Source organism: Pristiophorus japonicus, unplaced genomic scaffold, assembly GCF_044704955.1.
Source record: "Pristiophorus japonicus isolate sPriJap1 unplaced genomic scaffold, sPriJap1.hap1 HAP1_SCAFFOLD_201, whole genome shotgun sequence".
NCBI classification, from domain to species: domain Eukaryota; kingdom Metazoa; phylum Chordata; class Chondrichthyes; family Pristiophoridae; genus Pristiophorus; species Pristiophorus japonicus.
Genome location: NW_027251705.1, coordinates 922,157 through 937,374, shown reverse-complemented (window position 1 = coordinate 937,374; position 15,218 = coordinate 922,157). Strand labels below are relative to the sequence as shown.

The 15,218-nt window shown below is 45.2% G+C and overlaps 1 protein-coding gene across 1 annotated transcript in view; it reads right to left on the bottom strand.

The window, feature by feature from the left end:
• The window catches only part of LOC139244058 (CD209 antigen-like protein C), a 77,952-nt gene that overhangs the window by 15,967 nt on the left and 46,767 nt on the right, over nt 1–15,218 (bottom strand). The window contains exon 5 of the mRNA XM_070870960.1: nt 13,988–14,097. Within this exon, the coding sequence (XP_070727061.1) occupies nt 13,988–14,097 (110 nt within the window). The remainder of the gene's footprint in view (nt 1–13,987; nt 14,098–15,218) is intronic.

Sequence of the window (15,218 nt, the reverse complement as noted above, 5' to 3'; positions counted from 1 at the left end):
AACCGCTTCTGGGGGAGGTGGGACCAGTACAAACTGGATGGTCTGCACCTGGGCAGGACCGGAACCAATGTCCTCGGGGGAGTGTTTGCTCATGCTGTTGGGGAGGAGTTAAACTAACATGGCAGGGGGATGGGAACTTATGCAGGGAGACAGAGGGAAATAAAATGGAGGCAGAAGCATAAGATAGAAAGGAGAATAGTAAAAGTGGAGGGCAGAGGCATAAATCAAAAAGGCCACATTACAGAAAAATTCTAAAGGGGCAAAGTGTGTTAAAAAGACAAGTCTGAAGGCTCTGTGCCTCAATGCGAGGAGTATTCGGAATAAGGTGGACGAATTAACTGCGCAGATAGCAGTTAATGGATATGATGTATTTGGCATCACGGAGACATGGCTCCAGGGTATTCCAAGGTTGGGAACTCAACATCCAGGGGAATTCAACATTTAGGAAGGATAGGCAGAGAGGAAAAGGAGGCGGGGTGGCATTGCTGGTTAAAGAGGAAACTAATGCCATAGTAAGGAGGGACATTAGCCTGGATGATATGGAATTGGTATGGGTGGAGCTGCGGAATACCAAAGGGCAGAAAACGCTAGTGGGAGTTGTATACAGACCACCAAACAGTAGTTGTGAGGTTGGGGACAACATCAAACAAGATATAAAGGATGTGTGCAATAAAGGCACAGCAGTTATCATGGACGACTTTAATCTACATATTGATTGGGCTAACCAAACTGGTAGCAATGCAGTGCAGGAGGATTTCCTGGAGTGTATTAGGGATGGTTTCTCGACCAATATGTAGAGAAACCAACTAGAGAGCTGGCCATCCCAGACTGGGTGATGTGTAATGAGAAGGGACTAATTAGCAATCTTGTTGTGCGAGGCTCCTTCGGGAAGATTGACCATAATATGGTAGAATTCATTATTAAGGTGGAGAGTGACACAGTTAATTCGGAAACTAGGGTCCTGAACTTAAGGAAAGGTAACTTCGATGATATGAGGCGTGAATTGGCTAGAATAGACTGGCAAAGGATACTTAAAGGGTTGATGGTGGATAACCAATGGCAAACATTTAAAGATCACATGGATGAAGTTCAGCAATTGTACATCCCTGTCTGGAGTAAAAATAAAACGGGAAAGGTGGCTCAACTGTGGCTAACAAGGGAAATTAAGGATAGTGTTAAAACCAAGGAAGAGGCATATAAATTGACCAGAAAAAGCAGCAAACCTGAGGACTGGGAGAAATTTAGAATTCAGCAGAGGAGGACAAATGGTTTAATTAAGAGGGGGAAAAGAGAGTATGAGAGGAAGCTTGCATGGAACATAAAAACTGACTGCAATAGCTTCTGTAAATATGTGAAGAGAAAAAGATTAGTGAGGACAAATGTAGGTCCCTTGCAGTCGGATTCAGGTGAATTTATAATGGGGAACAAAGAAATGGCAGACCAATTGAACAAATACTTTGGTTCTGTCTTCACGAAGGAAGACACAAATAACCTTCCGAATGTATTAGGGGACAGTGGGTCTAGTGAGAAGGAGGAACTGAAGGATATCCTTATAGACGGGAAATTGTGTTCGGGAAATTGATGGGATTGAAGGCTGATAAATCCCCGAGGCCTGATAGTCTGCATCCCAGAGTACTTAAGGAAGTGGTCCTAGAAATAGTGGATGCATTGGTGATCATTTTCCCACAGTCTGTCGACTCTGGATCAGTACCTATGGACTGGAGGGTAGCTAATGTAACACCACTTTTTAAAAAAGGAGGGAAGAGAGAAAACGGGTAATTATAGACCGGTTAGCCTGACATCAGTAGTAGGCAAAATGTCGGAATCAATCATTAAGGATGAAATAGCAGTACATTTGGAAAGCAGTGACAGGATCGGTCCAAGTCAGTGTGGATTTATGAAAAAGGAATCTTGCTTGACGAATCTTCTGGAATTTTTTTGAAGATGTAACTAGCAGAGTGGACAAGGGAGAACCAGTGGATGTGGTGTATTTGGACTTTCAAAAAGCTTTTGCTAAGGTCCCGCTCACGAGATTGATGTGCAAAATCAAAGCGCATGGTATTGGGGGTAATGTACTGACGTGGATAGAGAACTGGTTGGCAGACAGGAAGCAGAGAGTCGGGATAAACGGGTGCATTTCAGAATGGCGGGCAGTGACTAGTGGAGTGCCACAGGGCTCAGTGCTGGGACCCCAGCTCTTTACAATATACATTGACGATTTGGATGAAGAAATTGAGTGCAATATCTCCAAGTTTGCAGATGACACTAAACTGGGTGGCGGTGTGAGCTGTGAGGAGGATGCTAAGAGGCTGCAGAGTGACTTGGACAGGTTAGGTGAGTGGACAAATGCATGGCAGATGCAGTATAATGTGGATAAATGTGAGGTTATCCATTTTGGGGGCAAAAACAGGAAGACAGAATATTATCTGAATGGCGATAGATTAGGAAAATGGGAGGTGCAACGAGACCTGGGTGTCATGGTTCATCAGTCATTTAAGGTTGGCATGCAGGTACAGCAGGCGGTGAAGAAGGCAAACGGTATGTTGGCCTTCATAGCTAGGGGATTTGAGGATAGGAGCAGGGAGGTCTTACTTCAGTTGTACAGGGCCTTAGTGAGGCCTCACCTGGAATATTGTGTTCAGTTTTGGTCTCCTAATCTGAGGGAGGACATTCTTGCTATTGAGGGAGTGCAGTAAAGGTTCACCAGACTGATTCCAGGGGTGGCTGGACTGTCATATGAGGAGAGACTTGATCAACTGGGCCTTTATTCACTGGAGTTTAGAAGGATGAGAGGGGATCTCATAGAAACGTATAAGATTCTGACGGGACTGAACAGGTTAGATCCGGGAAGAATGTTCCCGATGTTGGGGAAGTCCAGCATCAGGGGACATAGTCTTAGGATAAGGGTTAGGCCATTTCGGACTGAGATGAGGAGAAACTTCTTCACTCAGAGAGTTGTTAACCTGTGGAATTCCCTGTCATAGAGAGTTGTTGATGCCAGTTGATTGCATATATTCAAGAGGGAGTTAGATATGGCCCTTGCGGCTAAGGGGATCAAGGGGTATGGAGAGAAAGCAGGAAAGGGGAACTGAGGGAATGATCAGCAATGATCTTATTGAATGGCGGTGCAGGCTCGAAGGGCCAAATTGCCGACTCCTGCCCCTATTTTCTATGTTTCTATGTTTCTATTCGTAACAAATTAGATGAGCTGTCGGCACAAATAGTTACAAATAGGTATGATCTGGTAGCCATAACAGGGAAGTGGTTGCAAGGTGACCAAGACTGGAATTAAACATTCAGGGGGACTTGACAATTCGGAAGGACAGGCAGAAAGGAAAAGGAGGTGGTGTAGCTCTGTTGATAAAGGATGGAATCACTGCAATAGTGAGAAAGAATATTAGCTCAAATGATCAGGGTGTTGAAACAGTTTGGGTGGAGATAAGGAATAATAAGGGGAAAAAGTCACTGGTGGGCGTAGTCTAAAGGTCCCCGAACAGTAGCAACTCTGTTGGTCAGAGTATAAACCAAGAAATAGTGGGGGTTTGTAAAAAGGGAACAGCAATAATCATGGGTAATTTTAACCTCCATATTGATTGGACAAATTAAATTGGTCAGGATAGCCTTGAGGAAGTGTTCATCGAGTGCATAAGGGACGGTTCCTTGAGCAGTATGTAACGGAACCAACCAGGGGGCAGGCTATCTTAGATCTGGTCCTGTGTAATGAGACAGGATTAGTAAAGAATCCCCTTGTAATGAGTGACATAAGAACATAAGAAATAGGAACAGGAGTAGGCCATACGGCTCCTCGAGCCTGCTCCACCAATCAATAAGATCATGGCAGATCTGATCATGGACTCAGCTCCACCTCCCTGCCCGATCTCCATAACCCCTTATCCCCTCTATTTCTGTCTTAAATTTATTCAATGTCCCAGCTTCCACAGCTCTCTGAGGCAGTGAATTCCACAGATTTACAACCCTCTGAGAGAAGAAGTTTCTCCTCATCTCAGTTTTAAATGGGCAGCCCCTTATTCTCAGATCATGCCCTCTAGTTCTAGTCTCCCCCATCAGTGGAAACATCCTCTCTGCATCCACTTTGTCAAGCCCCCTCATAATCTTATACGTTTCGATAAGATCACCTCTTGCTACAGTTATACAGGGTATTGGTGAGGCCACACCTGGATTACTGTGTACAGTTTTGGTTTCCATATTTAAGAACGGATATACTTGCTTTGGAGAAGGTTCACTCGGTTGATTCCGGGAATGAGGGGATTGACATGAAAAAAGGTTGAGTAGGTTGTGCCTCTACTCATTAAATTCAGAAGAATGAGGGGTGATCTTATCGAAATGTATAAGATTATGAGGGGGCTTGACAAGGTGGATGCGGAGACTATGTTTCCACTTAAACGGGAGACTAGAACTACGGGGCATAATCTTGGAAAAAGGGGCCACCCATTTAAAACTGAGATGAGGAGGAATTTCTTCTCTCAGAGGGTTGTAAATCTGTGGAATTTGCTGCCTCAGAGAGCTGTGGAAGCTGGGACATTGAATACATTTAAGACAGAGACAGACAGTTTCTTAACCGATAAGGGGTTATGGGGAGCGAGCAGGGACGTGCACCTGCGTCCATGATCGGATCAGCCATGACTGTATTAAATGGCAGAGCAGGCTCGAGGGCCATATGGCCTACTCCTCTTATTTCTTCGGTTCTTATCCTTTTCTCCCTTTTTAAACAAAGGTGCAACATTAGCAGTCCTCCAGCCCTCTGGCACCACACCCGCAGCCAGAGAGATTGGAAAATGATGGTCAGAGCTGCTCCTCTTTCCTGCCCAGTTTCATTCCCTAAAACTAAGTCCAGAACCGTCCCCTCCCTTGTTGAGCTTGCTGCGTACTCGCTAAAAAAGTTCTCCTGAATGCATTTTACGAATTCTGCACCTTCTATACCTTTCATACTAATTTTATCCCAATTAATATTAGGGTAGTCGAAATCCCGTAGTAGTACTGCCTTATAGTTTTTGCACTTCTCAGAAATTTGCCTGCATATTTGCTCTTCTGTCTTCCTCTGACTGTTTGGGGGTCTATAGTACATCCCAGCAGTGTGATCGCCCCTTTTTTGTTCTTCAATTCGACCAATATGACCTTATTTGATGATCCTTCTAACATCATATCCCTCCTCACAGCTGTAATTGTTTCTTTAATCAATACTGCGACCCCCTCCTTTTTTTTCCTCTCTCTAACCCATCTGAAAATATCCCGCCAGGCATGATCTGCAAATTTTCAGATGATACCAAGATGTGTGCAAGCGTTAGGAATATAGACAATGCTCGAGGGCTTCAGGCGGATCTTTATGTGTTGAGAGATTGGAATCATGACTGGCAAATGATGTTTAATTTGGAAAAGTCCAGTGTTATGCATGTGGGCAGGGTGAATGCTCAACGCACATTCACCCTTTATTGAAATACATTAAAGAAGATGGAGAAAGAAAGATTCCTGGGCATTCTAGTGCATCCAGCTCTAAAAGAACATGAGCAATGCCGTGTGGCGATAGCTAGAGTGACAGGGTGTTGGTGTGCATTCATACGACAATTCAGTATAAGACGGGGTCTAGTATTTTGTGCTTGATCAGGTCGCACTTGGAATCCAGTTTTGGTCTCCTCACATGATGGCTGGTATTGAGGCTTCGGAAGGGGTGCAGAGGAGGCCACCAGACTAATTCCCAGTATAAAGCATCTTAATTATCAAGATAAGCTAAACTATTTGGGGCTCTACACCTTAGAGAAGTGTAGACTTAGAGGTGATCTGATTGAGGTTTATAAGATGATGAAAGGAATAGATTGTGTTTCAGTTGACAGTTTATCAGGTTAGGGAGGATCAGGAGTGACAATTTTAAGTTGTATGTGGCTAGATCCAGGTTAGATGTCAGGAGGTGGTCCTTTCCCAGAGAATAGTGAGCCAATGGAACAGGCTGCCGGCTCATACGGTGGACACTGATTCACTGAATTCCTTCAAGTGAGAGCAGGACCTGTTTCTGGGTGGGGCTGCTGGTAGGTGCTGCTGGAAATTCAAGGCCAGTGATCTCCTGGATTAGTTTTAATCACCTAGATGGATCGAAAAAGAATTTCCCAGATCCGCACCACCCCGCCCCCTCCCCCCCCCCGACCCACCCCGTCACAAATTGGCCTGGGGTTTTTTCCTCTCTCCCAGGAGATCAAATGGGTTCGGGTGTGGTGGAGATTGTATATATTGTGATACACCAGGTATCGCAATTGTGTGGGACAGGCTGGATGGACCAGCAGGTCTTTACCTCTTCGTCACTGTTAATATGTTCATAAGTGTATCGAAAACTGAGGTCTGACCTATTCAGTGCAAAGTTTGCAGATGACAAAAACTCGGAAATGTAGTAAATTATGAGGAGGATAGTAACAGATATCAGACGGACATAGACAGATAGGTGAAATGGCAGATGAAATTTAATACAGAGCAGGATGAAGTGATTCATTTTGGAAGGAAGAATGAGGAGGGGCAATATGGAATCATAGCATCATAGAATAGTTACAGCGTATAGAAGGAGGCCATTCGGCCCGTCAAGACCGTGCCAGCTTTCTGCAAGAGCATTTCATCGAGTCTCTTTCTCCATAGCCCCGCAATTTGTTTTCCTTCAGGTACTTATCCAATTCCCTTTTGAAAGCCACGATTGAATCTGCCTCCACCAATACTCCAGATTATAACCACTCGCTGTGTAAATAAGATTTTCCTCATGGTGCCTTTGGTTCTTCGGCCAATCACATTAAATCTGTATATTCTGGTTCTTGACCCTTCCACCAAAGGGAATAGTTTCTCTCTATCTCGACCTCTCATGATTTTGAATACCACTATCAAATCTTCTCTGCTCTAAGGAGAATAACCTAGCTTCTCCAGTCTATCATGAAGTCCCTCATCATTGGAACTATTCTTGTAAATCTCTTCTGCACCCTCTCTGAGGCCTTCACATCCTTCCTAAAGCTGGTGCCCAGAATTGGACACAATACTCCAGTTGAGGCTGAACCAGTGTTTTATAAAGGTTCATCATAACTTCCTTGCTTTTGTACTCTATGCCTCTATTTATAAAGCCCAGGATCCCGTCTGCTTTTTTAACTGCTTTCTCAACCTGCCCTGCCACCTTCAACAATTTATGCACATATACCCCCAGCTCTCTCTGTTTCTGCACCCCTTTTGGAATTGTGCCCTATAGTTGATATTGCTTCAGTTTATTATTCTTACCAAAGGATATCACTTTGCATTTTTCTGCATTAAATTTCATCTGCCACGTGTCCGCCCATTCCACCAGCCTGTCTATGTCCTCTTGAAGTCTATCACTTTCCCCTTCACTGTTCACTATACTTCCAAGTTTGGTGTCATCTGCAAATTTTGAAATTGTGCCCTGCACACCCAAGTCCACGTCATGAATATATATCAAGAAAAGCAGTGGTCCTAGTATCGACCCCTGGGGAACACCACTGTATACCTTCCTCCAGTCCAAAAAACAGTTGTTCACCACTACTTTCTGTTTCCTGTCACTTAGTCATATTGTATCCATGCTGCCCCTGTCCCTTTTATTCCATGGGTTTCAACTTTGCTGGCAAGTCTATGTATACCACATCACAGAAATATAGAAACATAGAAAATAGGTGCACGAGTAGGCCATTTGACCCTTCGAGCCAGCACCACCATTCAATAAGATCATGGCTGATCTTTCACCTCAGTACCCCTTTCCTGTTTTCTCTCCATACCCTTTGATCCCTTTAGCCGAAAGGGCCACATCTAACTCCCTCTTGAATATATCCAACGAATTGGCCTCAACAACTCTCTGCGGTAGGGAATTCCACAGGTTAACAACTCTCTGAGTAAAGAAGTTTCTCCTCATCTCAGTCCCAAATGGCCTACCCCTTATCCTTAGACTGTGTCCCCTGGTTCTGGACTTCCCCAACATCGGGAACATTCTTCCTGCATCTAACCTGTCCAGTCCCGTCAGAATTTTATATGTTTCTATGAGATCCCCTCTCATCCTTCTAAACTTCAGTGAATAAAGGCCCAGTCGGATCCAGTCTCTCCTCATATGTCAGACCAGCCATCCCGGGAATCAGTCTGGTAAACCTTTGCTGCACTCCTTCAATAGCAAGAATGTCCTTCCTCAGATTAGGAGATCAAAACTGAACACAGTATTCACCAAAGCCCTGTACAACTGCAGTAAGACCTCCCTGCTCCTATACTCAAAACCTCTAGCTATGAAGGACAACATACCATTTGCTTTCTTCACTGCCTGCTGTACCTGCATGCCAACTTTCAATGACTGACATACGATGACACCCAGGTCTCATTGCACCTCCCCTTTTCCTAATCTGCCGCCATTCAGATAATATTCTGCCTTCGTGTTTTTGCCCCCAAAATGGATAACCTCACATTTATCTACTTATACTGCATCTGCCATGCATTTGCCCACTCACCTAACCTGTCCAAGTCACTCTGCAGCCTCTTAGCGTCCTCGCAGCTCACAACGCCACCCAGTTTAGTGTCATCTGCAAACTTGGAGATATTACACTCAATTCCTTCATCTAAATCGTTAATGTATATTGTAAATAGCTGGGGTCCCAGCACTGAGCCCTGCAGCACCCCATTAGTCACTGCCTGCCATTCTGAAAAGGACCCATTCATCCCGACACTCTGTTTCCTGTCTGCCAACCAGTTCTCCATCCACGTCAGTACATTACCCCCAATACCATGTGCTTTAATTTTGCACACCAATCTCTTGTGTGAGACCTTGTCAAAAGCCTTTTGAAAGTCCAAATACACCACATCCACTGGTTCTCCCTTGTCCACTCTACTAGTTACATCCTCAAAAAATTCCAGAAGATTTGTCAAGCATGATTTCCCTTTCATATATCCATGTTGACTTGGTCCGATCCTATCACTGCTTTCCAAATGCACTGTTATTTCATCTTTAATAATTGATTCCAACATTTTCCCCACTACTGATGTCAGGCTAATTATCTGTTTTCTCTCTCCCTCCCTTTTTAAAAAGTGGTGTTGCATTAGCTACCCTCCAGTTCATAGGAACTGATCCAGAGTCTATTAACTGTTGGAAAATGATCACCAATACATTCACTATTTCTTGGGCCACTTTCTTAAGTACTCTGGAATGCAGACTATCAGGCCCCGGGGATTTATCAGCCTTCAATCCCATCAATTTCCCGAACACAATTTCCTGCCTCATAAGGATATCCTTCAGTTCCTCCTTCTCACTCGACCCTCGGTCCCCTAGTACTTCCGGAAGGTTATTTGTGTCTTCGTTCGTGAAGACCGAACCAAAGTATTTGTTCAACTGGTCTGCCATTTCTTTGTTCCCCATTATAAATTCACCTGAATCCGACTGCAAGGGACCTACGTTTGTCCTCACTAATCTTTTTCTCTTCACAAGCTTTTGCAGTCAGTTTTTATGTCCCCGGCAAGTTTCCTCTCATATTCTATTTTCCCCCTCCTAATTAAACCCTTTGTCCTCCTCTGCTGAATTCTAAATTTCTCCCAGTCCTCAGGTTTGCTGCTTTTTCTGGTCAATTTATATGCCTCTTCCTTGGATTTAACACTATCCTTAATTTCCCTTGTTAGCCATGGTTGAGCCACCTTCCCCGTTTTATTTTTATTCCAGACAGGGATGTACAATTGTTGAAGTTTATCCATGTGATCTTTAAATGTTTGCCATTGCCTATCCACCGACAACCCTCAATATAATTTGCCAGTCTATTCTAGCCAATTCACGTCTCATACCATCGAAGTTACCTTTCCTTAAGTTCAGGAACCTAGTCTCTGAATTAACTGTGTCACTCTCCATCTTAATAAGGAATTCTACCAAATTATGGTCACTCTTCCCCAAGGGGCCTCGCACAACAAGATTGCTAATTAATCCTTTCTCATTGCACATTACCCAGTCTAGGATGGCCAGCCCTCTAGTTGGTTCCTCAACATATTGGTCCAGAAAACCATCCCTAATACACTCAAGGAAATCCTCCTCCATCGTATTGCTACCAGTTTGGTTAGCCCAATCTATACATAGATTAAAGTCGCCCATGATAACTGCTGTACCTTTATTGCACGCATCCCTAATTTCTTGTTTGATGCTGTCCCCAACCTCACTACTACTGTTTGGTGGTGTGTACACAACTCCCACTAGCGTTTTCTGCCCTTTGTTATTCCACAGCTCCACCCATACAGATTCCACATCATCCAAGCTAAAGTCCTTCCTTACAATTGCATTAATTTCCTCTTTAACCAGCAATGCTACCCCACCTCCTTTTCCTTTCTGTCTATCCTTCCTAAATGTTAAATACCCCTGGATGTTGAGTTCCCAGCCTTGGTCACCCTGGAGCCATGTCTCCGTGATGCCAATGATATCATATTCATTAATTGCTGCCTGTGCAGTTAATTCGTCCACCTTATTCTGAATACTCCTCACATTGGGGCACAGAGTCTTCAGGCTTGCCTTTTTAACATACTTTGAGAATTTTGCTGCAATGTGGCCCTTTTTTATTTTTGCCTTGGGTTTCTCTGCCCTCCACTTTAACTTTTCTTCTTTATATTTTTTTCTTCTGCCCCTATTTTACTTCCCTCTGTCTCCCTGCATAGGTTCCCATCCCCCTGCCATATTAGTTTAACCCCTCCCCAATAGCACTAGCAAACACTCCCCCTAGGACATTGGTTCCGGTCCTGCCCAGGTGCAGACCGTCCGGTTTGTACTGGTCCCACCTCCCACAGAACCGGTTCCAATGTCCCAGGAATTTGAATCCCTCCTTTCTGCAGCACTCCTCAAGCCACGTATTCATCTGCGCTATCCTGCGATTCCTACTCTGACTAGCACGTGACACTGGTCGCAATCCCGAGATTACTACCTTTGAGGTCCTCATCAACCCTCTCTTATCTCATCAAAAAACTCAGTTAGTTAAACACAATTTGCCTTTAAAAAAATCCATGCTGGCTTTCCTTAATTAATCCACACTTGTCCAAGTGACTGTTAAATTTTGTCCCGGATTATCGTTTCTTTAAGTTACCCCACCACTGAGGTTAAACTGACTGGCCTGTAGTTGCTGGGTTTATCTTTATACTCTTTTTGAACAAAGGTGTAACATTTGCCATTCTCCAGTCCTAAATGGAATAGTGTAAACGAAATTTTAAAGGGGATTGCAGGACCAGCGAGATCTGGGATTTTACGTACACAAATCTTTGAAGGTACTAGGACAAGTTAATAAGGCTGTTAAAAAAGCAAATGTGATCCTTGGATTTATAAACAGAGTACAAAAGCAAGGAGGCTATGCTAGTTCTGCGCACCGCACTTTAGAGAGGATATCAAGGCCTTCGAGATGATGCAGAGAAATTGTCCTCCTTCTGTGCTATATGATTCTATCAAACTGTATAACTTAAAAAGGTGAATTGAGCATTCCCAAAGCAGATGATGAAGACCGTTGGGCCAAGTATAGAGAATATAGGAAAGCTATTGCAATAGAGATTAGAAAGACTGAGGGAGTACGAGAGACAATAGCTAAAGCATGAAGGGCAGTAACAGGCTTTTTATAGGCACATTGGGAGGGAGAGGATAGACAGTGTGGAGTTGGTTACTGAGAGATGGAGACGGTGTGAGGGAGGGAGATGATAGACAGTGTGGGGTTGGGTTACTAAGAGATGGAGATGGTGTGAGTGAGGGAGAGGATAGACTGTGTGGGGTTGGGTTACTGAGAGGTGGAGGTGGTGTGAGGGAGAGAGAGGATAGACAGTGTGGGGTTGGGTTACTGAGAGATGGAGACGGTGTGAGGGAGGGAGAGGATAGACTGTGTGGGGTTGGGTTACTGAGAGATGGAGATGGTGTGGGGGAGGGAGAGGATAGACTGCGTGGGGTTGGGTTACTGAGAGATGGAGATGGTGTGGGGGAGGGAGAGGATAGACTGTGTGGGGTTGGGTTACTGAGAGATGGAGATGGTGTGGGGGAGGGAGAGGATAGACTGTGTGGGGTTGGGTTACTGAGAGATGGAGATGGTGTGGGGGAGGGAGAGGATAGACTGTGTGGGGTTGGGTTACTGAGAGATGAAGATGGTGTGGGGGAGGGAGAGGATAGACTGTGTGGGGTTGGGTTCCTGAGAGGTGGAGGTGGTGTGAGGGAGAGAGAGGATAGACTGTGTGGGGTTGGGTTACTGAGAGATGGAGATGGTGTGGGGGAGGGAGAGGATAGACTGTGTGGGGTTGGGTTACTGAGAGATGGAGACAGTGTGAGGGAGAGAGAGGATAGACAGTGTGGGGTTGGGTTACTGAGAGATGGAGATGGTGTGAGTGAGGGAGAGGATAGACTGTGGGGTTGGGTTACTGAGAGATGGAGATGGTGTGGGGGAGGGAGAGGATAGACTGTGTGGGGTTGGGTTACTGAGAGATGGAGATGGTGTGGGGGAGGGAGAGGATAGACTGTGTGGGGTTGGGTTACTGAGAGATGGAGATGGTGTGGGGGAGGGAGAGGATAGACTGTGTGGGGTTGGGTTACTGAGAGATGGAGATGGTGTGGGGGAGGGAGAGGATAGACTGTGTGGGGTTGGGTTACTGAGAGATGGAGATGGTGTGGGGGAGGGAGAGGATAGACTGTGTGGGGTTGGGTTACTGAGAGATGGAGATGGTGTGGGGGAGGGAGAGGATAGTCTGTGTGGAGTTGGGTTACTGAGAGATGGAGATGGTGTGGGGGAGGGAGGGGATAGACTGTGTGGGGTTGGGTTACTGAGAGATGGAGATGGTGTGGGGGAGGGAGAGGATAGACTGTGTGGGGTTGGGTTACTGAGAGATGGAGATGGTGTGGGGGAGGGAGAGGATAGACTGTGTGGGGTTGGGTTACTGAGAGATGGAGATGGTGTGGGGGAGGGAGAGGATAGACTGTGTGGGGTTGGGTTACTGAGAGATGGAGATGGTGTGGGGGAGGGAGAGGATAGACTGTGTGGGGTTGGGTTACTGAGAGATGGAGATGGTGTGGGGGAGGGAGAGGATAGACTGTGTGGGGTTGGGTTACTGAGAGATGGAGATGGTGTGGGGGAGGGAGAGGATAGACTGTGTGGGGTTGGGTTACTGAGAGATGGAGATGGTGTGGGGGAGGGAGAGGATAGACTGTGTGGGGTTGGGTTACTGAGAGATGGAGATGGTGTGGGGGAGGGAGAGGATAGACTGTGTTGGGTTGGGTTCCTGAGAGATGGGGACGGTGTGAGTGGGAGAGAGGCAGAGTTAATAAATTAGGACGATGCATGGGTGTTCAAGGTGGATGAATTTTGGGATTGTACAACCCGCAGTGGAGGGTGCAAGACAGATAATGGAGATTATTATTCAAAAAGTAATGGTACGAAAGAACTTACTGAAACCCGAGGATCCTGGGGAAGCTGGAACAGAAATTTTGAAAGCTCTGATTATAATTTTTGAAAGTTCTATGAACAGCGAATTGTGCGAGAGGAGTGGAGAGGGGGAAATGGGACCCTTCTCTTTAAAACAATATAGAGAACTGGGACAAACCAGGGAATTATAGTCCAGTTAGTCTCCCTTCAGTTGGTAAACTGAAATACTGAGCACTGGGAGAAACATGAGTTAATCAGGGCCAATCCCATGGACCTCTAAAAGGAAGGTCACGCTTGACCAAACCGATCAAATTCTTTGAAAAAATAACGAGAGAAAAAGGAAATGCAGCACATGAGGTTTTTATAGATTTCCAAAAGCATTTTTATCAAGTATCACAGAACAGATTTATGGATAAGGGATTCATGGTGAAGATAATGGCACATGGCATTAAGGGGACATGGCCACAGAGATAGAAAGAAAACTGGAGGGCAGAAAGCAATGGGATAAAATTTGAGTGGGTTCAATATGTTGGACGATGCACTCTGTCAGATTACTGTCCAGGCAGTGAAAGTGAAAATGACCTTACTGTGTGATACAAACCCATACTCACTTGACAGTTGAAGCATAATCTGTACCATCCACCCAGCGCCACTTCCCTTCTTCAACACGGTCATCGAGTCCAATCCAAAGTTCATCTAGTATACTGCATTGTAAATATGCCTGTCGGGTAAATAACAATGTAGCTGTGTTAGCAGATTTCTTCGTCGTTACCATCACAAGAAAGGGTTGTTAGTCCGGCGACAATAACTCTGTGTGTGATTCACGCATGAGTATTTTTTATAACAAGCTTTATTACACTGATTGATTTAACCTTCCATTTATAGGAAATAACATGCAAGTAATACAACCTGGTTCCCAGGCTCCGACCACCTTGAGAGCACGCTCCGACCCTAGAGAACAACACAAGTCCTGGAGCGACCAGCTCCCGCCCACCAGGTCCTGACCCTCAAGAACACTCTGAAGTTAAAGGGAATCTGGTTCTATTCTTATACTATAATGCAACCTTATGTAAGTACCAATATGCAGTTTGCAGGTTTTGCCCAGGCCGCACTTTTAGGCGTTTACCCAGCTTATCTCTTTCAGCCTTTGCCTTTGTGCTACCAGTTTTATTTATAGCACAGTAAGTGCTTTGGCCAAATGTTTATCCTGTTTCCTAGACCTGGATGTTTTCATTCTCTGCCTTTGTGTTTTCAAACTGTCTGTTGTTCATGTATAGAGACAAGATTAAGATTTCCCCTTTCCCTCATATTTGCTGCACCACTAAAAATACAAGAAGAAAGGTGTTGTGTATCTGTAAAGCATGCACTCCCATGTTTCGCCACCAGGGAGCGCATCCCCTGAAGTCCCAAAGGATCCCAGCATCCCTTGGGAGCACTGTATATAAGCCGGCCCCTAAGGCCTGTTCCTCATTCTGGAGTGTCTTAATAAAGACTGAGGTCACTGTTACTTTAACCTCCCGATGTGCAGTCTCATCTGTGTTCGGAACACAATAACTGGCGATGAGCATACGAATCTAACGCAAAGATGCAGCAAACCGTGGGCATCCTGGAGAAGTTCTCGGAGGGTGAGGACTTGGAAGCCTATGTCGAACAGCTAGACCAGTACTTTGTAGCCAACGAGCTGGACGGAAAAGGAAGCGCTGCAAAAAGGAGATCGGTCCTCCTCATAGTCTGCGGGGCACCGACCTACAGCCTCATGAAGAATTTTCTGGCTCCGCTGAAACCCACAGATAAGTTGTATGAGGAGCTGTGTACACTAGTTAGGGAGCATCTTAACCCGAG